Source organism: Ochotona princeps, chromosome X, assembly GCF_030435755.1.
Source record: "Ochotona princeps isolate mOchPri1 chromosome X, mOchPri1.hap1, whole genome shotgun sequence".
Taxonomy (NCBI): domain Eukaryota; kingdom Metazoa; phylum Chordata; class Mammalia; order Lagomorpha; family Ochotonidae; genus Ochotona; species Ochotona princeps.
This window is the reverse complement of record NC_080865.1, coordinates 80,353,176-80,380,109: the sequence shown is the minus strand read 5'-3', so window position 1 is coordinate 80,380,109 and position 26,934 is coordinate 80,353,176. Positions and strand designations below refer to the sequence as shown.

Here is a 26,934-nt window from a genome sequence, read left to right as displayed (position 1 = left end):
AACACACTGATTTCGGGCTCTTAAGAATTTCAACAGCCACAAACAGTACACAATAGGCTCCCAAACAATAGACCTCAGATAGTCCTTTTTTCAATTTTGTTTTTTTTCAGTTTTTCTGTGACTTGAGTTCTGCATCAATGTTTGCGCACAAAATCAGTTCCCGCACAAATGAAACTGTTGGTAGGTATTGTTTGACCCAAAGTATACAAAGGAAGCATAGATCACATCTCAGCTCTTGATGAGATTAACTCTACTGTCACCACCGCTTTTCGCTTTGTGCCCTAGGTTGAAGTCCTTGAACAAGATGTCTGCTTTTGTAATTCAGTGAGAATGAGTCCACCTCTCTTCTCCAAAGAGCCTGCATCTGTTTAGTCTTTCCATGTATGACTCACAGAAAGACCTGTGGCTCTTCATGTTTTTCAATGATCCAGTAGTTTCAGTTTCTATTTAGCAAGTCCCCAGATAACAATTGGAGAATGGGATGACTCTTCACAGGGTCACATTGAAGGTAAAAAATAAATTATCTCCATCACTGAGAGGCTTTCTTCAGGTTTTCTATCAGCACTACAGAGTCAGTTTCTTCTTTGGTTTGCTTCTCATAGATGTCATACTTCTTCCACTGCTGGAAGGAGGAAAAAAAAACACATGATGACTTTTCTAAACAATGTTCTTTCCCTAAGTACCCACAGTCAATGCTTATTTTTAGATTTGCGTGCGTAGAACCATGAGTGTATCTTTTCCTGTTTTTTTTTAAGTTATTTACTTGAAAGGCAGAGAGAGAGAGAGAGAGAAAGCGAGATCATCTCTATGCTAGTTCACTCTCCAAAAGCCCACAACAGCCAGTGCTGGACCAGCCCAAAGTCAATAGTCTGGAACCCCAGGTCTCTGACACGAGTGGCAGGAGCCCAGGAACCCGGGCCATCTTCCACTACCTTCAAGGTGCAGTAGCAGAAGGTAGGATCAGAAACATGGAGGAGCCAGGCACTCCGATTTGGGGTGCAGGCATCCCATGAGGCTGCCCAATGCCTGCTGTCTTGTTTTTTGTATCTTTAAACTTAAGAATGTGCATCTGTCTACTAATTAATGAAACAAAACAATTAGAAATTAACATTAAAGAGAGAGAAAGCATGGGATTGCATATAATGCTTGCTGGCTGATTTAAAAGATAAAAAAAGATAAATTTGCATATTTCCAAAATTGGAAACAAATTCTTTAGAAGAAAAATTATCAGAAGCATGCTTTCTTCACATCAACTGTTTCCTTTAGGCCTTCATTTTCCCAACTTTCTTACTACTTAAAGTTTACCACTGGTCCAGAAATACAAGAGGCTGAAAGGGTCAACTGTTATCAAGGTGAAACGGTAATATACACAGGATGTCCCAAATGCCTAAGTGCAGTGCAAAGTTTCAAAAGACTATATATTAACAGTCTGATCCAAAATCACTGGCTAGAACAGAAAATTATGCATAAGGCAATTTAATCTTGGACTCAATTCAAGTATGTCTTTTACAGTGACAACCCGCACCCTGATCCCTGCCTTCTTATAAATAAGGAGGAAAGCAGGAAACATGAACTCGGGCCTCTTCTCTGCCAGACTATACCAGGGAACCAGGAGCAAACCAGTCTATGTGCACATTTTCATAAAGAAAGTTTGACTGGAAAATGCTCAGTTGTTTATGTATTATCTTTTTATTTTTTTTTTATTTTTATTTTTTTTTTTAAAGATTTATTTTATTTTCATTACAAAGTCAGATATACTGAGAGGAGGAGAGACAGAGAGGAAGTGGAGCTGCCGGGACTAGAACCAGCGGCCATATGGGATCAAGGCGAGGACCTTAGCCACTAGGCCACGCTGCCGAGCCCTTTTTTTTTTTTTTTTTTTTTTTTTTTTAAAGATTTATTTTATTTTTATTACAAAGTCAGATATACTGAGAGGAGGAGAGATAGAGAGGAAGTAGAGCTGCCGGGATTAGAACCAGCGGCCATATGGGATCAAGGCGAGGACCTTAGCCACTAGGCCACGCTGCCGAGCCCGTTTATGTATTATCTTACGGCTCTGGGCAAGAATGGGTCTAACATCTGTATTGTTCCAGGTCCTTGCCTCATGCTTAAAAAAACATTCTAAGTATAGGTACAAATCTGACTTACAAAGTGACAAAATTTATTGAAAGAATCAGGCGACCACAGATGCATGGTACCCACATTCAGAAACAGAGTGGGCCAGGAAGGGAACGGTGAGAGAGACAGCTCTGTTTAAGGAAGACAGAACATAAGCTTCTTTTTTATTTCCTGGTCACTTTTATCCCCTTTTCATTATTTTTTTTATTTTTTATTTTTTTATTAATTACATTGCATTATGTGACACAGTTTCATAGGCTCTGGGATTCCCCCAACCCCTCCCCGTACCCTCCTCCCATGGTGGATTCCTCCACCTTGTTGCTGTACTACAGTTGAAACTTGGGGGTGGTGGTTATGTGAAGTCATCCATGGGTCCCAGGTGACAGGAAGTACCTCCTGGGAAAAAGGGCTCATCTGACTACATGAAGGTGTGTGTGGCTTCCAGCTCCTGAAGTTTAGATGAGCTTACCTACCTATTCCGATATCATTACAGTTACTTTCACGCTATAATCACAGAACTTAGTCATGACAAAGACTGAGTATCTGGCAAAGGTAAAAATATTTAATGTCTGTTCTTACAGAAAAAGCTTGCTAACCCCTGTACCACATTATGTCTAAATTGCCTTTCTGCTTTGATACTCTCTGATTCTGTAAGCTTCAGAAATGGAAAGACTAGAAACAAACAACAGCAACTATGATTATTCAGATTGTGCAATTGAAGATGAACTGAGCAAATTAGGAATATCCAGTGTTAAGAGTGTGTACATACAGAGGAAGGAGTTGGGGAACCTTGCCTCGGGCTCAGCAGGCTAAACGGCCACATGCAGTACTCGCTAGTTTGAGTCCTGGCTGCTCCACTTCTTTATGCAGTACTCGCTAGTTTGAGTCCTGGCTGCTCCACTTCTTTTTTTTTTTTTTTAGACTTATTTATTTTTATTACAAAGCCAGATATACAGAGGAGGAGAGACAGAGAGGAAGATCTTCCGTCCGATGATTCACTCCCCAAGTGAGCTGCAACGGCCAGTGCTGAGCCGATCCAAAGCCAGGAGCCAGGAGCTCTTCCTTGGTCTCCCACACGGGTGCAGGGTCCCAAGGCTTTGGGCCATCCCTGACTCCTTTCCCAGGCCACAAACAGGGAGCTGGATGGGAAGTGGAGCTGCTGGGATTAGAACTGGGGCCCATATGGGATCCCAGGGCATTCAAGGTGAGGACTTTAGCCACTAGGCCACCATGCCAGGCCCCTCCTTCACTTCTGATCCAACTTCCTGTTAATGAGTCGGGCAGGCCTAAGGGTTTGGACCCCTGCTGCGCACAGGAGGGAGGGGATGGAAACCAGGATGGGGTTTCCGACTCCTGGCTTTGGCCTAGCCAAGATCTAGCTAGCTGTGTAGTCATTTGGGCACTGATCCAGTAGATGGAAGCACATTTTCTCTGCTTCTCCCCCAATGATGTTCTGCTTTTCAGATAAATTAAATAAATATTTTTCAAAAGAAAACACTGCCTAAAACATCTGAATTCTTTTAAATAAATGGTTTGATACTGAGACATACCTAGTAGATGAGTAAAATTAAAAAATAAAAATAATTCTAGGCCTGGTGCCATAGCCTAGTAGCTAAAGTCCTCACCTTGCACATGCCAGGATCCCATATGGGCGCTGGTTCTAATCCTGGCAGCTCCACTTCCCATCCAGCCCCCTGCATTTGGCCTGGGAAAGCAGTCGAGGACAGCCCAAAGCCTTGGGGCCCTGCAGAGGCTCCTGGCTCCTAGCTTTGGATCGTCTGAGCTCTGACCATTGTACCACTTGGGGAGTGAATCAACGGACGGAAGATTTTGCTCTTTGTCTCTCTTCCTCTCTGTATATCTGACTTTTCAATAAAAACAAATCTTTTAAAAAATAATTATAACCCTAAATGCTGATTAAGACCTTCCATAAACTGCTCGTAGAAATGTAAAATAGTAGTCACTATGGAAAAATCTGATAATTTCTTAAAAACTAAGCATATATTTACAACAAATCTAAGAATTTCCCTCCCAAGCAAAATGAAGAAGAAATGAAACCATGTTCTGGAGAACCAAGATGGCGGAATAGGGTAAGGACACGTTTAAACAGACTGAAAAACATTTAATCAGGATGAAGCAGAGAGGACATATTTCAGGAAATAGGAAAGGACAGAACAACAGCAGAAGGGTACCAGGAGACTGACAGACACAGGAAAGCAGCGGACACAACGGTGTGGTGTTGCTGATACTCCTGCAGTGACTGATACTCCTGCAGCATTCAGCTAACAGTGATCTGAACTCCACCAGCAGCCGGAACTCCACCAGCAACCAGGTGGGAAGGGACTTTCACTGAGAGCTTTGGAGGTCAACCCAGACAAAGAACTGTCCATCCTGCTGGTCCGTTTCTTTTGACCAGGAGCAGAGAAAGAGCAGCAGATCCCAGAAACACAGTGCGAGAACAGGGTGGATTTCACAGCCCAGTCAGCCCCCGGAGCTGAATTGGGCGCCATTTTTTGTAAGGAGGCAAAAGCAAGGGCAAGGGCTGAGCATACACTGAGCTGGGAGTGAACTCATTTCTGACTCAGTGAACTGCAGCAATGTGGCAATCTACAGGTTCCACCCTAGACAGGTCTGGGTAGCCCTCAGATCTGATGGCCAGCAGATCAAGAACTCTAGTAGTGGTACATCAGGTGCCATTTTGTACACTGTGGCAATAGCTTTAGGACCACAGGGGACAACAGTGAACTGCGCATGTGCTGAGCTCGCGAGAACTCACTGAGTTCTGTGGATTGCACTGGTCCCGCAGGAAAATAATACCAACTGTGGCATCCTATGGGTCAAAATAGGTCCATGTGGCAACCAGACCTAACGTCCAACAGGTTCCTACAAGATCAGTGCCACCAACAATCTACCTATATAGGACACCTGGTGTCTCCCTAATCCTGGGACCTGCTCCAACCGGAAGTGGGAAAAAGGTTGTACAAACTACGGTGCAGCTTCACCATGGTATCACAGGAGGTGGAGAGTGGTGAGCCAGAAGCTGTGGCTGTGGAGACCATGTGGAAATCTAACATAAGAACCCAGACCTGGAACTCGCTGGAGGTTGTGGCACAAGTGGCTGCAAGCAAAAAGTTGTGTACCAACTGCAATAAGTAAATTCGCATTGTAGACCTGTGGGTGACACAGCTTAGAAACCTGCCCCAAGGAGAAGACTCTGCTAACCAGAAGTACAATGACCAAGAACAAAAGAAGAGACAAAGGCACAATGAATATTACCAAAAACTCCCCTGCAAAGGAGCAAAACCCTTTGCCAACCTCAGAGTTAACTGAGGAAGACATCGTGAAAATGGGGGACACAGAATCCATAAAACTCATTTTAAAGATTCTGATCAACAATGAGAAGCTCATGCAAGAGTTCAAAGAATTTAAGGAAGCAATAAAGCATATCAAGGCTGATATATCACAAATTAAGAACACAGTAGAGCAAATTAAAAGTACAGTGGAGAGTCTCCAAAATAGAATGAAGCAAGCAGAAGACAGAATCTCAGAATTGGAAGATATTTCCTGTCATCAGGGGGAAGCAAACAAAAAGCTGGAAGCAGAGCTGGATCAGGCCAAAAAAAAGTATTCAAGAATTGAAAGACACTATTAAGAGGCCAAATATAAGAGTTATGGGAGTCCCAGAAGGTGTAGAAAGAGAAGTTGAGTTTGCAAATGTATTTAATGAAATAATAAAGGAAAATTTCCCTATTCTAGGGAAAGAATTGGGAAACAAGATCCAGGAGGGGCACAGAACTCCCAACATGCTTGATCAAAAGCAATCTTCACCAAGACACATGATTATCAAGCTCTCTTCAATTGAACATAAGGAAAAGATTCTTAAATGTGCATGTGAAAAAAATCAATTGACATAAAAAGGAATGCCAATTAAACTCACAGGAGATCTCTCACAGGAAACTCTACAGGCAAGAAGAGAATGGAGGGACATATTTCAGATTCTAAAAGAAAAAAATTGTCAGCCTAGGATAACATATCCAGCAAAGCTTTCTTTTGTCTTTGAAAATGAAATAAAATTCTTCCACAGTCAAGAAAAGTTAAAAGAATTTGCCTTTTCCAAACCTGCCCTACAAATGATACTTTAAGATGTTCTCTTGACAGAGAAGAGGAATAGCACCTACCAAAACCAAAGGCAAATGGGAAGAACATCCCAGCAAAATGACAACAGAAGACTAAATCAATGAACAACCCATTCCTAAAATGACAGGACCAAAGTACCATCTATATATATTAAACTGAATGTAAATGGATTAAGCTCAATCAAACATCATATATTAGTAGACTGGATTATAAAACAAAACCCATCTATTTATTATCTAGAAGAGACACACTTCACCAACAAAAATCAGTGGAAACTATATCGCATGGGTTTTGTTGTTTTCTGTTAGTTTCACTCTTCAAAACACTTTCTTCTGATTAAATCATTCAATGACGCATAGATCATGCAGTGGCATCATTTTCTTCAAGAAGGTTCTTGATTTTCATTTCTTCAGCTACACGTTATTCATTTAGTAGTATGTTATTTAACTTCTTGGTGTTGTTAATTTCTTTTTTCTTCCTGATGTTGATTTTGTTTTGTGTCTTTTCATTTAAGGGGATGTATAGTAGCTGTGTAATGGAGACTGTCATATCTAGTAACATGTCATTTAACTTCATGGCATTGTAAATTTCTATTTTTCTTTCTATTGTTGATTTTGTATTATGACTTTTCATTTAAGGTGATGTACAGTAACTGTGAAATGGAGACTAACATCCAGATGTGAGGATATAATGTAGTATGCATTTCTACTTCCAGACAAAGATGGACTTACAATGAAACTGTTTACTGTTTAACTGTTTACTGCTGGACTCTCTGCCATTGTCCATGCCCGCAATGATGGACACAGACTGTGTATGAAGAACTATGTGTTAGTAATGATATAAAGGAACTAGGTGTGTGTGGGGGGAATTGGGGCTGGGATAAGGGAAATACCAGGAGCCTATGGAACTGTATCATAAAATGATAATAATAATAATAAAATGTAGAAAAAAATTTTAAAAATGAAACCATGTCCCAAAGAGACTTCTACATGAATGTTTACAGTTTTAATCATAATAGATAAAAAGTGGACAATACCCTGATAACCTTGAGCAAGTGAATGGTTAAACAAACTCTGGCATAGCCATAGCAGGACATTCAACTCAGCAATAAGAAGAAATGAGCTATTCATACACTTAACAATGTGGACGTCTCTCAAACCCTTTATGCTAAGTGAAAGAAGCTAAAATGAAAAAGCTAGGTACGGTTTGATTCAATTTGTATGACATTCTGTTAAAGGCAGAATGTCAGGGACAGAAAAGAAGTTGGTGATTGCAATGGTCTTGGATTGGGAAGGGATGATTGTGAAGGTGCCTGAGGGGGCTTTTGGGAAATAATGAAAATATTCCATATCTTAATTGGAATGGTAGCTGCAATATTGCATATATTTTCAAAAACTCTTCTAACTGTACACTTAAAAAGATGAAATCTTAGAGCTAGTATGGTGGTTCAACAGGCTAATCCTCCACTAGCATTGCCAGCATCCCATATGGGTGCCAGTTCTGGTCCTGGCTGCCCCACTTCTGACCTAGTTTGCTGCTTCTGGACTGGGAAAGCAGTTGAGGATGGGCCAAAGACTTGAGACCCTGCACCCGCATGGGAGACCCGGAAGAAGCTCCTGGCTCCTGGCTTCGGATTGGCGCAGCACCGGCCGTTGCGGCTGCTTAGGGAGTGAACCATCAGATGGAAGATCTTCCTCTCTGTCTCTCCTCTCTGTACATCTGCCTTTCCAATAAAAATAAATAAATCTTTTAAAAAATTTAAAAAAGAATAATGTACAGTAATTCTATAACTTGAAATGGCAATAAGACAACTGGCCATGCACTTGAAAAGCTAAGCTACACCCATCTGGTTGCCTTTACAAATAAACTGCTGACAGATTAAAGACCTGCATACATACAAAAGGAATAAAGGGAACACTGAAAAAATATATAGGTAAGAAGAGCTTTCTACATGTAAAAAAAAGACAGATTTTACTGCATTAAAAAAGAACAAACTTACACACATCATTAGTCACCCTAATACAATACAAGGGCAAACATGAATGACAAGTCAAAGGACTAATATCTGATATATAACAAGCTTCAGAAATTACCAAGAAAAAGATGAACCACAGGGGGTTAATGCACAAAGAACAAGAACGCCACAAAACATTTATACAAGCCAATGAACTTGAATGATACAAAATCTGACATGTAAAAAGTAAAATAAGAAGCTTTTTTCTCATTAATCATCATAACAAGATTTTTTAAATTAGGTGATATCATGTGACAAAAGTATGTCTAGACAACCACTGAGATGTACTACTGGCAGATGCATAAACTGATAAAAGAGTTGTGACCTAATCTATGCCTCTTTAGAAAAATTTCATTCTGTGCATTCTAATATCCTTATTTCTTTAACACATACACAAAAGCTGTGCTATACATAGGGTTGTTTCATTTAACAGTGTATGCTACATTAGTAAAATAGATCTACTTATTTTCTTTAACCTCCACATATTTCAATGCATGAAGGCACTGTAACTTATGATTTATTTATTTATTTATTTATTTATTATTTGAAAGGCAGAATTATAGTGGAGAGAGAGAGAGAGAGAGAGAGAGAGAGAGAGAGAATGAGAATATGAATGAGAATCTTCCATTTGCTGGCTCACTTACCAAATGTTCAAAACAGCCAGAGCTAAGACAATCCAATGCCAGGAGCTAGGAGTTTGTTCCAGGTCTCCCATGTGGGTGCAGGGGCCCAAGGACTTGAGAAAACCCCCTACTGCTTTCCCAGTCCAGAAGCAGGGAACTGGATCAGAAGTGGGGCAGCCAGGATTAGAACTTACACCATTTGGGATGCTGATGCTGCAGGTGGAGAATTTAGCCTGCTAAACCATGGTGCTGGTTGCTGGTACCACTACTTACTTAACAAGTAACCTTAATGGGTGCTAAACTTGCGTTTTTCAGGATATTGATTTGCCAATATCAGAATTTAAATTGTATGTAAGAACACCCCCCTCAGTTCAGCAATCTCACTTGGAACAATTTATCTGAATAAAGTAATACAATATATATGTTAAAACTTGAATGTAAGATTGCCTATACAAATGGAATTTCAATTTTATTTAGGTGTGGGCATTGGGTCAAGCAGTTAAGATGCCTACCCATTATCAGTGAATATGGATTTGATTCCCAGCTCTGGCTCCTGACTCAGGCTTTCCACCAATACAGACCCTGGGAGGCAGTGATGATGGCTCAAGTAGTTGGATTCCTGCCATGCACATGGGAGATCTGGAATAAGTTCTCAGCTTCTGCCTCCAGCCCCTGTCCAGCCCTAGACATCATAGGCATTTGGGGGAGTAAATCAGTAGGTGGGAATTTTCTCTCCATCAAAAATTATAAATAAATGAATTTAAATGCCTAACAATAGGGACTTAGTTAAATATACTACAAAATACCATTCAACAGTACTATTGAGGCATTTAGGATGTATATTATAGAACCAGGAATGGCAAACATTTCCTGTAAACAGCTAGATAATTATTTTCAGCTTTTAGGACCATAACAATAATTCAACCTTGCCTGTAGCACTAATACCGTCATGGATAATATACAGATAAATGGGCATGGGTGTGTTTCAACAGAACTGTTCATGGAAATTGAATCTCTTCAGATTTTACTGTTCTATGAAACAGTACTCTTCTTTAGATTGTTTTCAGTTATTTAAAAGGGAAAAAATTATACTTTAGGGGTTGGCACTGTGGTACAGTATGATAGGTTCCCACTTGCATCCCATACTGAAGTGCAGGTTTGAGTCCTGAATGCTCCACTTTTGCTCTAGCTTCCTGTTAGTGCACCTGGGAAAGCAGTGGAAGATGGCCTGAGCCCTTATGTCCCTGTCACCTTATGCGGGAGGCCAGCATAAACTTTTTGGCTACCACCTGGCTTAGTTCTGGCTATTGTAGCCATTTAGGAAATGTTTATCTCTGTATTTTTCACTTTTTATCTGTTTTTAACTTAGAGATAAGTTTATCTCTGTTTATAACTCCGCCTTTCAAGTAAATAAGTAATTCTTTACAAAAGTAAATTAAAAACTTGTCTTCAGGTGAAGGCTGTGCAAAAACAAGTAGCAGGAAGGATCTTGCCTTTAGTAGGTGTTTGCAGAGAAATTCATAGAGGCAATGGTTAATAATGGCAAAGTCTTTGATTTTCTGTAAAGGCCAACTTAAAAAACACAAATAGGTTTTAGCATCTATTTGAGTTTAAGAAGAGAAATAGAAACATCAAGATTTATTTTCTTATTTGAAAGGTAGAGTTACAGAGAGAAAGAGAAACATACAGATTTTCCATCTGCTGCTTCACTCCTCAAATGGCTGCAAAAACCAGAGGTGAACCAATCTGAAGCCAGAAGACAAGAGCTTTTCCTGGGTCTCCCATGTAAGCGTAGGGTCCTAAGGCTTTGGGTAATCCTCCACTGCTTTCCCAGGCCATAAGCAGGGAGCTGGAAGGGAAGTGGAGCAGCCGGTACACAAACCAGTGCCCATACATGGGATGACAGTGCTGCAGGCAGAGATTTAGCTCACAATGCCACGGGGCCAGATCCCCAAAATAGTTTTTTAAATAAAAAAGAAATAAAGGCAGATGAAAACAGTTACTCAAGAGGTAGTGACAATGTATGCAAAACCGACAAAGAAAATTAAGGGATAAAATGACTGAAATCTGTAGATCAAGAAATTTTTACTGAAAAAAAAAAACATTTGAAATGATATAATTAGGCATACCATATATAGGATGAGTGTCCCCTATTCAAAATGTTTGGGACCAGAATCTTTTTAGATTTTTAATGTTTCCACGTTTTGGAATATTTATATATACATGATAGGATATCTTGAGGATGAAACCTAAGTCTAAACATGAAATTCGCTTACAATTCCTGTAACACCTTATATGATATCTGGAAAAGTCATTTTATATAGTATTTTAAACAACTTGTTTACATAAGTCAGCTATATTTACTGCCTGTGGTTTATGTTAGCACTAGAAAGTACAAACTTTTGAGCATTTTGGATTTTAGGCTCACAGATTAGGGATGCTGAATTTGCAATCCAGAATGGCCAACATCATCAAGATACATTCTAGTAAAATGATTGGACTTTGAAGGAAAATCTAATTTATCAACCAGACAAAATACCACATGTTTCAATACAGAAAGAAAATTATTAATCGACTTTGATAATAAAATGTTATGCCTGAAGAAAATGAGTGACACATAAGTTACCCAAGGCAGAACATGTGAACCATGGATTTTATATCATGCCAAACAACCTGTAATTACAAATGCACCCAACTCTACCAACATGTGAATAACCAAGGAAATGCTGGTCTCATGAATCCTTCCTGGGAAGATGTTTAGTTTCATAAACCAAAATGACTGGAGAGATGTAAACATAAAGACTGGCAGTGAGCACCAAATTTAGTACCTACATATCTAAGTAAGACTGTATGAAAGGCAGAGTTGCACAGAGGGATGAACTGGTCACTCCTCAAATGGCTACAATGGTTGGGCTAGGCCATGCTGTAGCCAGGAGCATGGTGCTCATCCAGGTCTCCCATACAGGTGGCAGGGCCCCAAGCAATTGGGATATCTTCTGCTGCTTTCTCAGGTGTATTAGCAGGGAGCAGGATCACAAGTGGAGCAGCCGAGATCCAGACCAGTGCTCATATGGGATGCTGGTGTTGTATCTAGCATCTTAACCTACTGCACCATAATGTTAGTCCCCAATACCGGAAAACTTTTAGAAACAGGAAGTGAATGGGGAGAGTATATGGGAAAACTGTTTGTTTGGTTTTTTTTTCAATAATCATTAAAAATCCTCTGCCTGTGTTGCCAGCATCCCATATGGGTGCTAGTTTTGAATTCTAGCAGCTCTACTTCTGATCTAGTTCCCTGCTAAGGGCCTGGGAAGGCATCAGAGGATGGTTCAAGTCCTAGGATCCTTGTACCCATGTGGGAGCCCTGGAAGGAGCTCCTGGCTCCAGATCAGTCCAGCTCTGGCCATTGTGGCTATTTGGGAAGGGAATCAGTGATGGAAGATCTCTCTCTCTCTCTTCTCTTGGTTACTCTGCCTTTCAAATAAAAATAAATAAATGTTTTTTTAAATAAAAACTTCAATATGATGGTTTTCTTAAAATGTCTGATGATTGAAAGTGTGATCCAGAGAATCAGGCTTCATTTCGATACCAGGTCTGCCACTTGTTGGTTAAGCTGAGATCCTAGCTCTGCTATATAACTACCAGCAGTATCTGCTTGAACTAATTTCACATAATTGTCCTGCTACCTCATTTTCTTCATCAGTATAATGGAAATAATGCATACCTCCCTCTGGATGGAGTCAAATTTATGAGGAAAGTGCTTAGAAAAGTACCTTGCTCACAGTAAAGGTTTTGTCAGAACTGTTCTGTAAGTAAATGTTGCTGTTGCTGCCATTATTCCATTTTTTTAAAATCAATTAAGTGTATTTCTATCTCTACTTGAATATGGGCTGAGCCTCAGATGATATTAAGGGATTAATTTTTAAAGCATGACGATGCTATCTGGCTATGTAGAAAAGCATTTTTAGTTTTTAAAGATACATACTGAGGCCAAAAAAATTCAGCAATATTTCAAAGTCAACTCTAATATTCAAAGCTGCTTTCTGATCGGGAATGTAAAATTGGCACAATACTTACAATGTAACTGATTTCCAAGAAGTGGTGGAAGACTATGTGTTTTTTGTTATGCATGAAAGAAATGCAGATACCAAGAAGTAATTCCCTCTGCAACTCTCCTCCCACCATCCTGCATATGGCCAGCAGCCCAATTAGTCACAAGCAAAAGACAAATAGCAAACCAACAGGAAGAAATGCTGCTGGCCAAAATGTTACTACAGTGATGAACAAAACATCATGAAAACACTAGAAACCTTAAGGAAAGCTAACCTGAAGATTTAATTTATTTGTGGCTATTATCTCAGTAATTCTTTTAAGGAGCCATTATTGAAGGCACAGAACAGAAGAAAGCACTGTGTAAGAGGAAAGGCCAAAGAACTAGATATCTTTAACCCCAGGATACTGCTTCAAGTTCAACATATTACAGTTATCTCTCCATAGGCTAATCTTTGAGAAATTTCTCCATGGTCCAAATAACCCCATTTCTAAAGTGTGGTTGTTGGACAATGTCCAGAGTTTAGATAATTTACAACTGAAAGAAATAATTAAACATGTAAACACCAGGCCCATTAGATTGGTCATGTTCACTTCATAATGTTTCTAAAAATAAAAGGACAGTTTTTGTGGCACATACAGTTCAATTTGTGGGGGCTGTTGCCATGCACAGAGTACATTATTCATTTGGCTAAAAGCAGACATGAACATTTGTTTTCACCCTTTCTCTTATCTGGCATTTTTATTATTCTTCTTGTTTTAAAGAATTGATTTTGTTTAATTGTCTGCAACCACCAGGCACACAAACACTGTACGCTTTCAGTGGTCCTTATCAACAGTATAACCACCTCACTAAATGACAGCATTATCTGACTCATCAGGACAGAAACAACATATCCTCCAGACAGCAAATTGAAAAGAAGCAATTTTCCCATCTCTCAGAAAGAAAATTGATCTGATTTTGCTGTCAATGCTACCATCACTCACTCTATCACCCAGACTTGAAAACTTGAAATTATTTTTTACTCTCCCCACTTTTTATCTCCCACACAGTCACCAACTCATAATGAGTTTCCTTTAATAATGTCTCTTCTATCAACTGCTTCTACTCTGATGAAGTTTGAGTCCTTTTTATCTCAGACCTGGAGGACTGTAATATTCTGTTTCTCTTAATGATATGTACAGGGTTTCTTTTATTATAAAAGTAATATAGGCACATTACAGGCAATTTGGAAAATTCAAAATAGTAGACAGAATAATTTCAGTTACCCACATTTTGCTGCCTGGAGATGATCATTCATTGTGACCCACTTCCTTCCATCGCTTTATATACATAAATACATTGATATTTTCATAAAAGTTACTATTATAACACATATTATGTTTCTTTGTCATATTATGACACTAAATGCTCTGAAAAATCTTATTTTTTGAATTGGCCATTATTCATGTGCCACTGGTTTCTAATATTTCATGCTGGAAATAAATGCTGCCTGAGCCATTCTTGTGCCATTGTTCAATTTCCTTAAATTCAATTCAAATTTCCTTACAATCAATTTATAAAGGTATAATTACAGGATCAAAGACTCTTTTTAAATTTCACCCAACTACCTCCCAGAAAGGATATGTAAATAGAAGATTTTCTATGCTTATCAATGCCAGTTCGTTCCCTGTTGAAAACCGAATATTATCTCTTTTTTTTCCTTTACTTTCTAAAAAATTTATTTTTGATGATGATTACATGGTACATCAGGGTGGGAATGATCAAGGATTAGGGAAAAGTGGGTGAAATTGTTGTTTCCAGGGATATTAATTTGTTAGGATGGAAATTAACATCTCATCAAATTTTTGGTTGGTATGTCTTGTATATATTAGTGAGTCCAAATATGTTGCACATGTTTTGGATATTTGTATCAAGGCATTTTAAGTAGTGTCCATCGTGTTAAATGCCTTTTGGGTTCTAGTATTTAGGTTAATGTGGAAAACCACAGTGGAAATTAGAAATAGTAGGGTCTGAGATGAATTGGTGTGTATTTTGCCCAAGGTTTCAAATACCACACTGACCAACCACAGTACCTACTATGGTGAGGAGTTCAGGCCTAAGTTGCTAGTTTGCTGCCATGCTACTTGCTTCCCTCTCGAATTCATTCCGTACAGATTGCTGTCGTAATATTCCTAATATTTTTCCATCTAAAGCTATTACTGGAGTGGCACTTAGCTTCCCAGTTAAGACAAAGCTTAAGACATCTGTGTTCCATATTGGGGTGCCTAGGGTTCACTTCCCAGCTCTGGCTCCTGACTCCAGCTTCCTTGCTAATGCAGACTCCCACAAGAGGTTAACAGTGATGATTTAAGGAACTAGGTTCCAGCCAAGAGCTTGGGAGATTTGGAATGAGTTCCTGGCTCCTGCCTTCATCCCAGCCCAGCCCCAAATGTTGGGGCCATTTGGGAGGTGAACTGACACATGGGAGCTCTCCTTCTCCTTCTTCCCATTTGTCTCTATGTCTCTGCCTTTCAAACTGAGTTCTCCATAATGTGGGACCCAGATATTTTTCTCAGCACTATCCCACCCTGTATTTGTATTAAAACAGACCACTTAGAAGACAGTAGGGTCCTTGAAGACAAACACTCTGTCTCATGAGATACAAAGGAGTGTAGCATAACGAGAGAAAGAGAATGCAGGACAGGCAGAATTGGGTCAAATCTTGTCTTACTACAAACCACATCTAAGTTATTGAACCTGACTGAGGTTTCATTTTGTCATCTGGAAAACAGTATTAACAGCACCTAATCCAGAAGGGGTTGTGAGGATTCAACAAGGTAATATAACCAAAACACTTAACATATTGCCAGGCACAAGGTTAAAATTGTTAAGAGGATTTGCACATTTCCCAATGTCCAGTGTCAATCACAGTAGCTGCTGAAATGAAGAAACAGAACAGGAAAAGTATCTATCACAATAAAAGTAGCCAACAGATTACCTTACCAGGCTAAGGATAACCTGTGGGCAGATTCCTGGGATTCACCCCAGATCTGCTGAATCTGAAATTTCTACAGACCAGAGTCCAAGAATCCATATGAGAGTACTTAAAAAAGTTCATGGAGAAAAGAAAATAAAAGTACCACTTTACTTTGGTACAAAATAAATATACACGGAAAAGGGACATTATAAAAATTTGCATGCATTTCAAAAATTTTGCACCACAATAAATTCATACTTTACAAATTTTTCTATATAATTGCGTTGAGAGGAGAGAGGTGTGTTTCATCTGCTGTTTCACTCCCCAAATGCCTGCAGTACCCAAAGCTGCACCAGGCTAATGTCAGGAACTGGGAACTCAATCCATATTCTCACAGATCCATGTACTTTGAACCACCACCTGCTGCTTCCCAAGGTGTGCATTAGCAGGAAGGTGGAACTGGAAGCAGAGCTGAGACTCAAACCTAGGCACTCAGATATAGGACATGGGCACCATAACTCCTGAGCCAAACACCTACATCTAAGCTCACACTTGGAATTCCATTTTCTCACAAACCTTAAAAGTAACCATGTATTTCATACAGGCACTCCAGTTAAATGTAATTCAACTGGAAAAATGCCAGTTGTCATAGTCAGCCCATTTATAGTGGACAGTCTCCTTATTTAGGCTCCTAACTTCTTGACCTACCTGCCTAGGGGTGCTCCATCCCCAGGGTCAGGCAGGGCTAGCACCATTTGTCCAGACGGCTCGATGAAGTGATTGAAATGAATCCTATTCTGGCAGTGTAGCTGCCTCCTTGTCTTCCTGCCTCAATCAAATTATCATTGCTGCTGTTGTGAATTACTCACTAAGGATTATTTTGAAAATCACCATCACCAATAACACTTATCATTACTTCTTATTAAGCACTCACAATGTTACCAGGCATGCTAAGCAATCTCCACACCAGGCGGGTGCTATCCTTACCTCTGCTTTACAAATGGGAAAACTGAGTCACAGAGACTAAGGAGTTACTCAAGGTCAAAAAGACACTAAATGACACAGCAGAGCCTGGAATCCAGACAATATGGCTCCAGAGCCCAGGCTATTATCTAGTACACTGGACTACTTCTCTAAATTAACTGCCCGATGTTTGCTATTACTAATTTAGGACATATAAAACGATACTGATATTTCATTTTGGGTCTTTTTACTTCATTAGAGTGAATGTGTTTGTCATAGAAAACTCAGACACTTTGGTTCCCATCATGTCTTGGGTTTTTTAGTTATAAATTCTAGTAGGAGAGTCTGTAGGAAATCAACTCTAACAATTGGAGTAGGCTGGTTTTCCAAGCAACGGGACAAATCAAATGCATTTCAGTTACCTACCCTGTCTTTACACTTCTCCATGACAGCTTTCAAATACTGAGAGGCAGAAAGCATTCTTATTAGGCTGGTGTCATAAGGAAAGAAGAAGTCTCCTTTACCTGCATGTTTTGCCAAATTATGTTCTCTGTTGCTGACAGAGAGAGGGACCCAGTGATCTGAGATGGGCAAAATATTCTGAGGACTGCTTAGTTGACATGTGTGGCCTGAGAGCCTTTTCAAACCAGTTCTTTAATTTTTTTTTTTTTTGGTAAACTATAGTTTCTTGATACATACCCCAACATGATCAACCTTGCAACCATGATGCTAAATGAAACAAGCCAAACACAAAAGGATTAATATTGCATTATTCTTCATATACAGTCTACAAGAGGCAAACTCAGAGACAAAGGATAGAATGGAGATTGGAATGGCCAGCTTCTGCCTGGAATTAGAAGAAATTCCAGAGACAGTGGTGATAGTTGCACAACATTGTAAACATAGTTATTATCACTGAGCTGTACGCTTAAAATGTTAGGAAGGTAAATCCTAAGTATTTATTTTTATTTTTTTTCTTTTTTCTTTTTAAAAAAATGTATCTACTTTTATTGGAAAGTCAGACTTACAGAGAGAAGGAGAAACAAACAGAAAGATCTTCTACCTGCTGGTTCAGTCCCCAAGTACATGCAACAGCTAGAGCTGAGGCGATCCAAAGCCAGGAGCCAGGAGCCAGGAGCTTCTTCTGGGTCTCCCATGCAGGTACAGGGTTTTAAGGCCCTGGGCCATCCTCTACTGCCCTTCCAGGACACAAGCAGGGAGCCAGATGAAAAGCGGAGCAGCCAGAACATGAACTAGCACTCATAGGGGATCCTGGCACGTGCAACGTGAGGATTTAGCCACTAGGCTACTGTGCTGGGCCCGTGCTATATGCATTTCACTATATATTCAGAATATATATATATATATATATATATATATATATATATATATATATATATATATATATATATTTAATCCCCTAGCCTCCAAAAAAGAAAGCAACAATATCAAACCCCACAGAGTCAGTGCTTACCAGACTATCATCATTCTGGTCTCCAAACATTTCTTTAAAAATCTTGCCAGGATCAGGAATTGGAGGAAATATAATGATCTTGAGCCTTTGAAAAATAAACATTTCGGATCAAAACTCCCAGTTTATAGAGCATCCCATAGAGCCACATTAAAACAAGACATTGGCAAATAATATGATATATAAGTCATTTCACTCAGCAAAGCAGTTGTGAAAAAAAATCTAAAATAGGCTATGGGAAGTCAGTATCTGCAGAGCATCAAGTTTGAGTGAAGCAAACAGATCAACAGATCAAGCAACTTACTTACATCCTAATGTTTAAATAATAATGGTGCTATACTTTTTTTTTTTTTTAAAGATTTATTCATTTTTTTATTACAGCCAGATATACACAGAGGAGGAGAGACAGAGAGGAAGATCTTCCGTCCGATGATTCACTCCCCAAGTGAGCCGCAACGGGCCGATGCGCGCCGATCCGAAGCCGGGAACCTGGAACCTCTTCCGGGTCTCCCACGCGGGTGCAGTGTCCCAATGCATTGGGCCGTCCTCAACTGCTTTCCCAGGCCACAAGCAGGGAGCTGGATGGGAAGTGGAGCTGCCGGGATTAGAACCGGCGCCCATATGGGATCCCGGGGCTTTCAAAGCGAGGACTTTAGCCGCTAGGCCACGCCGCCGGGCCCGGTGCTATACTTTTAATAGACCAGAGGGGAGCGTACTGTATATAATTTTGCAAATCAATTTTCTGAGATTAGGATACATTCTTCTGTTTCTTTCTTCTTAATTCTCTGCTCTCTACTTTGAAATCTTAAAGCCCTCTTTTGTGCTCATCCCTCAGGGTGTGCCATTGGTGTGACCCAGAGCTCCAACATCTGTCCCCTCTTCTTCTGTCACTCACTTAGTTTATGAACACTGTACTTTGGTTTTAAATGTTTAAGACTTTAAAATCTATTTACATCCTGTAAGACTCCCAAAATTCTATATCCCACCCAGACCTCTCTCTCTTAAAATTCCAGATTCACGTACAAGGAGGTGTCCAAAAAGTTCACAGAAATGCATACTATGAAAAATTCATGCGTGGATTTCAAAAATTTTGTGCACCAAGATAAACAAATTTTTAAATTCTGTTTTTCCTTAAAATTCTGAAGAATATTTGTGTACTCCAACTGTCTCATAATACCTCTACTTGATTACACAATAGGTATCCAGAACCTGTGCCTGAAGCCTTGTCTATCCCTTAAGACCAGCCCTCCTCATGGTCTTTGCATTGGTTAGCGGCACCAGCATTCACAGGTTTGCTCGAGCCCAACCCGAATCTTGAATCCTCAGTTTCCCTCACATCCCCACGGACAAGCAGCTAGTGTCAAATCTTATCAGTGCTTTGTTCAGAATACGTCCCCAAATCTCACCACCTCTTATCAACTCTACTGCCAACTCCCCCCTCACCTTTCTTCCAACCCAGTTCAATGCATCCTACCTAGTTTACCTGCTTCCATTCTTGCCCAAGTCAATTATTACTCAGCATCTATAGTGATCTTCTTTAAGAATACTTCAGATCATTTACCTGCCCTGCTTAAAATATTCAGTGTTTTCCATTATGACTAAGACAAAAATCTAAGTTCCTTGCCATGGCCTGTACCTGCATGACCTGATTCATCAGCTTCATCAGCCTCACCTGCTGCCATGCTCGCCTTTGTATCTTGTATTCCAGTCAAACACACTAAGTGCCACCCAGCCCCAAGGCCTTTAGACTGGCCGTTTCCCTAGCCAGGAAAGGTTTTTTCTTGAATATGTGAAAGGCTCATCCTTTCACTTTTCTGAGTCTCTTCTCAAATGTTATTTTCTTAGAAAGGCCTCTTTGGCCGTTTTATGTATGATATGCCTCTTATAACTTCTAACTCCCACCCCTACACTGCCAATCTTACTTCTCACTAAGTGAAATCATTTTGGTGTGAAAAATTTGAAATCTATGCACAGTTTTTCTAGATTATGCATCTTCATGAGCTTTGTGAAGAATAAACTGGTGAATTTTTCTGTATTGAGGTAAATTTATCTTTTAATCCTATTTTCCTTGAATTTTCTGAAGATATATATTTATATACATAGCTATACATACACACATATATCCCTTTGGAATATATCCTGCTAAAATATAGAAAGAGACTTTGTCCTGTTCACTTCTATAACCTCAGCACTTACAACACTGCCCAGCAGATAAATAGGCATTAAATAAATGCATGTTGAAAAAATGATAAAATATTCATTCTGGACCCAGCTAAATAGTTGTATTCCAATCTTGTACATTTATTGCAAGTAACAGTCCCCATCATGAGAATAAAATATAACATTCTTAAAGAATAGATACCACACAGAAGTGACAACTTGGTGAAGTTCTCGTTCCTAGAGGCATGTATAGCAAGCATCCTGCTCTGTATTAATTACAAGTCACTTCATTTGTTAACAGTCTGCACTCTTAAAACTTCATTCCAAGAGCCACTAAGTGTTGATAAATTGGGCCTTTGAGAGGGTAAAAGGAATAAAGGGTCTTTTCAACAGTGCTAAACACATGTGAAGGAAGCAGGGCTTGAACAGAGGCCTCGGGAACAAATCCAGCCCTTCCCTACCAGATAACATACTCAATGCCAGGTTTTTTGTTTGTTTGTTTGTTTGTTTGTTTGTTTGTTTTTTGCCATATCATCTTACCAAAAATCATTTGTGGCCAAAATGCCTCTAAATGTACCAGGCAATATAAAATATCAGCATAGACAGCAATAACCATAGCAACTGGGCTCACAGAAACTATAAAGCTTGCCTGGATAGTCTCCTTACCTTTTTAGGTAAAGCAGGAGGACTATGATTGCACCTGCAACGATGACAGGAATGATGAGTAACATGGTTATGTAGAATGTAGAATTGGGCTCCTCTCCTGGAGAATGGCAAAGTAAACAGACATGAGAAATGAAACCCTTTTAGTCATAAATTAAACAACAATTTTGCTAACAAGATCAGAAATATTTCTGCCCCCAACCCCAATACATTTTTCGAAACTCTCCAAATATTTTACCTTCCTCTTAGTATTTGTCAAAATTTAAAATTTTCAGTTTTTTCAAATCTGCCTAAAAATCTGTGAATGAGTAAATATCTTAAAGACTATTTAAAACCAGAATCTTTGAACTAATTTAAGACAAATATTTAACAAGCATACTGTATCAATTAAATGTTATCTCATCAACAGTGATTTATTTTCCTTACCAGTCACTTATCACTACTAAAATATTTAAACTTTAGCACAAAACTACTATTCTACTTTTTAATATATTCTATTTTTCCCAGAAACGGGGAGAGACAGTGAGATCATCCAACTGCTGGTTTGCTCCTTAAATGGCTGAAACAGTCAGGGATGGGCCAGGTTGAAGCCAGGAGCGAGGTGTTTAATTGCAGTCTACCATATGGATGCAGAAGCCCAAACACTGGGCTGCTGTCCCAGGATGGAAATGGAGTAGCTTATGGGAAACAAACCAGTGCCCATACTGGATGCTAGCACTGCAGGCAGTAGATTAACCTGTAATACCAATGGCCGACCCCAAGAACTACTATTCCTAAATGAGTACCTACTATGTGTCTGACTCCATAGTGGGTGCTTTAACATGCCTATCTCATATTTGTACTATACATAGTATTAACTGCTATTTATATGATAAGAGGCCCAGAGGAGTTTCCTAACTCACTCCGAAGGGTTTAGTAAATGATGGAGGCAAGCCTCAAGTACAGCAATATCCAATGCAAAAGCCAGCTTTGCTAAATCTAATAACCAGAACAACATTTATCTATTTATGCACTTATCTCTTACCATGGCATAAGAATTTAGAAGGCATCATCAGGTTTTAACACCATTGTTTTAGGTAGCCTCTAAGATGACCCCGAATGATTCCTCTCTGTTGATATTCACACTCTTATGTAATCTCCCCTGAGCATGGGCTGGACTAATTGACGCTCTTCTAAGCTATAAAACAGTGGCAGTGATGGAATGCCCTTTCCAAGATTAGGTTATAAAAGGCCATGGTTTCCACGTGGGCTGGTCTCTTAAACACTCTTGCTTGCTTGGATCACTCACTTGTGGAAGCCAGGTTCCATATTGGGAAATAGCCTTTGGGCGAGGTCCAGGCAGCCGGCTGGGGGGAACTTTTATATTAGTTTCTAAGGCTGTTGTGACAAATTATCATACACTGGGAGCCTTCAAACAGCAGACCTTTTTTCTCTCACACTCTGGGAGGCTAGACATCCAAAATCAAGGTCCCAGAAGGGCCATATGCTCCTTATTCACATGGCCTTCCTCCTTGCATGGTTATGTGCCTCTCTGTATCCTGTCCTGTTCTTATGAGGATATTAATCCATAGATTTAAGGTTTGCTTTAATCAAATGTCTTCATCTTAACATAACTACATGGGCAAAACAGCCTAATTCAAAGATGGTCACAAGCTCAGGTACCAGGAGTTTGAACTTGAAAAAAACCTCATATGTCAAGGCTCATTACAGCCTTGACATAGCAGCCAGCAAGGAACTCGGGCTTTCCAGTTTTCCAACAACATAAATGAGCTGGCAAGTAGATCTGCCAGACCTGCCTAAGCCTTCAGATTAGGTTACGATCCCAGCTGCAGCTTGAATGCAACCTAGAGATCTCTAGCTAAGAGGTGCCTAGATTCCTGACCAATACAAACTGTGAAATAACAATATATGTTGTTTTAAGTCACTAAGTGTTGGGATAATTAGTCATGAAGCAACGACTTACATCATCATGTCTGGCACAACCTGTTTCTCTGATGTTGAGAGCTGTTTAACAAGTTCTTAAGTTGTTTCAATACTGCCCCCACTCCCAGAACCACAGGAAGAAAAGACAATTCCCCCCTTTATCAGATAATTACTAGACTCCAGCAACCACGACTCCTCAAGGTTATTTCAGCAATTGTTCACTGTCAAGTTTTGAGGTTCCTCAACATACTGATTACCCTTTCAAGTACATATTCTGGTCTGCTCAAAATAGGGACACTTCTGATGGGGCCAGACTAGTTCCCCAGCAGGCAGCAAGGCTCTGGTTATGGGAATTGCACTATCATTGCTATCTGAGACCTCAAATGACTTTTAGAGATATTTAAACTTCCAGTACCGAGTCACAATGGGAGCTTATAGTCAAATAAAGCCTTGTATTCCGTCCCACAACATTCACATCCACAAAGTAAAGGTCTTTCCAATCCTGTGCTTGAGCCCAGCTTGGTCAGTCTCTCAACTAATATTTTTTTTCAAACACAGATAGATTTAAAAATCTCAGGGGTCAGCTCATGACATAGTAGGTTAAGTTGCTCCCTACGATGCCAACAACTCATATGAGTGTGGGTCAGTGGTCTGGCTGCTCCACTTCCATTCTAGCTCCCTGCTAATGCACCTGAGAAAGCAGCAGAAAATGGCCCAAGTGTTTGGGCCCCAGGACCCATGCAGTAGACTTAGAAGAAGCTCCTGGTTCTTGATTTCAGCTTGGCTCAGTCTAGTGGCTGCAGTCATTTGAGGAGTGAATTAATGAATGGAAGACCTCTCATTGTCTCTCCCTCTCTCTGTTTAACTCTGTCTTAAAATATGATACCACAGTCACTGCTCCATTGTTGATTCTGTCAGCCTGCCCATAAAGTACTTTTCTTGCATTGTACAATCTGCATATTTCATCATGTCCACCTTCTACATTGATGGAAATGAGAACAGAGACGAAGATAAAACTATTTGAATTGTGGTTTTCCGAAGAGTTGGACATTGTAAGTTAATATAGGTTAGCTTGAAAGTGAACAGAAAATAAATTTCAATGGTAAATACTCTTGGCTGATGGCAAGAAAAATGACATTTTCTTTTTCCAATTAATTTTCTGCTTCACCTTAGTTCCATGCGTCAATATTTTAAATCTTAATGAAACTTGTTCGCTTACCTATACTCATTGCTTGACTCCAATTACTCCAGAGTTTGTCATCCTCATAGCATAATCTATTTGTTTTGACTCTTATTCTTACTGTATTCAAAGTATCAGGAAAAACACCAGGGACCATGAAACAAATTGTATCCTTATATATAAAATAAAAATAATACACAAGAGATATGATCAGTTTATTTACTTTCATAGCAATTGGATTGTAATATAATTATCTGCCAATTTCTGTATATGATTAAGACTTGGATGGTAATGTAAATTATGTGACTTCAACTCCTGGAAAAAATAGCAATAAAAAGTAGTTTCTTTTTCTCAAAGCAGTTTAAATTTAGACTTATGCTTGTCACGCCCCAACCTCAATTGCTTTCTCTAAAGAGCAATTTACTAACCTCCATGTTTCTTTCAAATTCTGAATTTGAACATTTGGCCTCTTCAACCTTGAGAAAAGAAAACAAAAATCATGTGTCCCATAATAAACACAGTAAAAAAAAATGAGTTAGCTGTTTCCAATTAATTTTACTTTTATCCCATTAAATGCAGATCACAAACAGTGAAAATAGGTAGGTCCATCCGTGGAAAAAAGGAATCTTAGCCTCTACCTTCTGCTATCACAAAATCACTTCCATACATATTGCTGATCTAAATGTGAAAAATAAAGTCAATGAGCAAATAAATACATAAAAACAGTACACTTTTAGAGGAAAACAGAATACCTTCATGACATTGAAAGATCCCATGTTAGTCAAAAAGGCAATTTTTTATAGTCATCTATCTTAAAATTCAAAACTTCTAGTCATCAAATGATACCCTATTGCAAAAATAAATAAGTAATGCATAGACTAAGAGAATACATTTGTAATTTCTGATGGAGGACTTGCATATATATTTTTATCCTAGTAATTAGTAAGAAAAAGACAACTCAATTGAAAAACAAGCAAAAGACTAGAATGACATTTCACAAGAGGCATTATACAAACTGTCAATAAACTTATGAAAAATTGCTTGACTTTACTAATCAACAGGGAAATAAATTTTTAAAAAATTTACTTATTTTATTTGAATGGCTGAGTTACAGGGTCAGAGGCAGAAGCAGGAGCCAGGAGTTTCATCCAGGTCTCCAGTGTGGGTTGCAGGGTAAAAGCACTTGGGCCATATTCAACTGCTTTCCTAGGCACATTAGCAGGGAGCTGGATCGGAAGTGGAAAAGCTGGATTCAACCCAGTGTCTATATGGGATGCCAGTATCACAAGTAGTGGCTTAACCTTTGTGCCACAGTGCTGGCCCTGGAAATGCAATTTGAATCCATAAAACAATCCATAAACCTATCAGAAAATATCAAGCTCTATATAAAGCAACAATGAATTTCTGCTTATTACTGTAAATTGGGATAATCATTTGGAAAAAAAACTGCTAACTATTAGAGGCAGTCACATGTAACATGAAATGCACATTGTGGCACAATGAGTTAAGCTGTACTCCATCCTGATTCTATAGGCAAGTGCTTGGTTCGAGTCTGGAGGAGTCTTGGCTCCTCCACTGTCATTCTAGTTTCCTGTTGATGTTGCTGTGAGGCAGCAGGTGGTGGCTCAAAGTACTTGGTTCCTGCCATCCACATGGGAAACCTGAACTAAATTCCTAGCTTCTGATTCTGACCTGGCCCAAAACTGGCTGTTAAGGGTATCTGGGAAGTGAACCAGAAGATGGAAGACCTTTCTCTTTATGTGTCTAATTCTTTCTGTAAATCTGCCTTTCCAACAAAAATAAACTTTTAAAACAAAATAAACAATAGTTTGGAGAGACACACACACGCAAAGACGGAGGGAGGGAGGAAGGGAAGACAGAAAGGAGAGGAGTTGAGGGGGGTAGAAGAAAGAAAGGAATCTCCTTTGTTGAGTATAAAATACAAAAAAAAACCGAGAAAAGAAATTATAATATAAAATTCCTCTCCATATTGTCTAAGTCACTTTTCATCTACTGTACAGAGAATGATCAGTTGGTTAATTGCCAAGTATTTTCAACAGAAAGAATTAAAAAAATTAATGCATGAATATTTTTTCCTTAAATAGTCAACAATGACTAAAGATATGTTTCAACTTAGAACAAAGATCAAATACATAGATAGTCATTCATTTTGGCATGTCATGCCACTCACTGAAGGGTTCCTGTTAGCATCTGTGAAGAGCTGAGAACCCAGTGTAATAATTATAGAGGTCCATCTTTTCCAGTGTTTCACACAGAGGTAGAGAAAAAGGTACCCAGAAGGGAACGTGTCCCTGGAATGGCCATTTGGAGTCATAGGCCTGCTGGGGAGCCACAAGTGTCAAAATCAGCTTCAGGACTGACGCCCCTCCTACCCTGGACCATCTCCCAAAGACATAAATTCCAAAGTTAGCAAAACATTGTGGAGGTTTAGATTCCTAGGCTCTCGTCCAAATGTAAATCCCCTGGCATAGTTTATCATTTACTCAGATGACCATGAGAAGCAAAGCAAGGGCATAAAGCACCAAGCAGAGACAGCAGTAACCCGGCGGGGGGCAGGGTAGGGAGGGTATATCAAAAGCAACTTTTTCTTTTCTTTGGGATTCCTTCATGAGCTACTTCTTGCCATAGCCCCTGTATGATGGCACCCGTTC

At 39.4% G+C, this 26,934-nt stretch overlaps 1 protein-coding gene across 1 annotated transcript in view; it reads right to left on the bottom strand.

The window, feature by feature from the left end:
• Positions 1 to 511: 511 nt before the first annotated feature.
• The window catches only part of IL13RA1 (interleukin 13 receptor subunit alpha 1), a 67,236-nt gene continuing 40,813 nt past the window's right edge, over positions 512 to 26,934 (bottom strand). The window contains exons 7-11 of the mRNA XM_058659210.1: positions 24,691 to 24,738; positions 24,302 to 24,434; positions 21,163 to 21,259; positions 18,340 to 18,424; positions 512 to 622 (exon numbers count right to left, since the gene is read on the bottom strand). Coding sequence (XP_058515193.1) covers positions 530 to 622; positions 18,340 to 18,424; positions 21,163 to 21,259; positions 24,302 to 24,434; positions 24,691 to 24,738 — 456 coding nt within the window. The 3' untranslated portion in view covers positions 512 to 529. The remainder of the gene's footprint in view (positions 623 to 18,339; positions 18,425 to 21,162; positions 21,260 to 24,301; positions 24,435 to 24,690; positions 24,739 to 26,934) is intronic.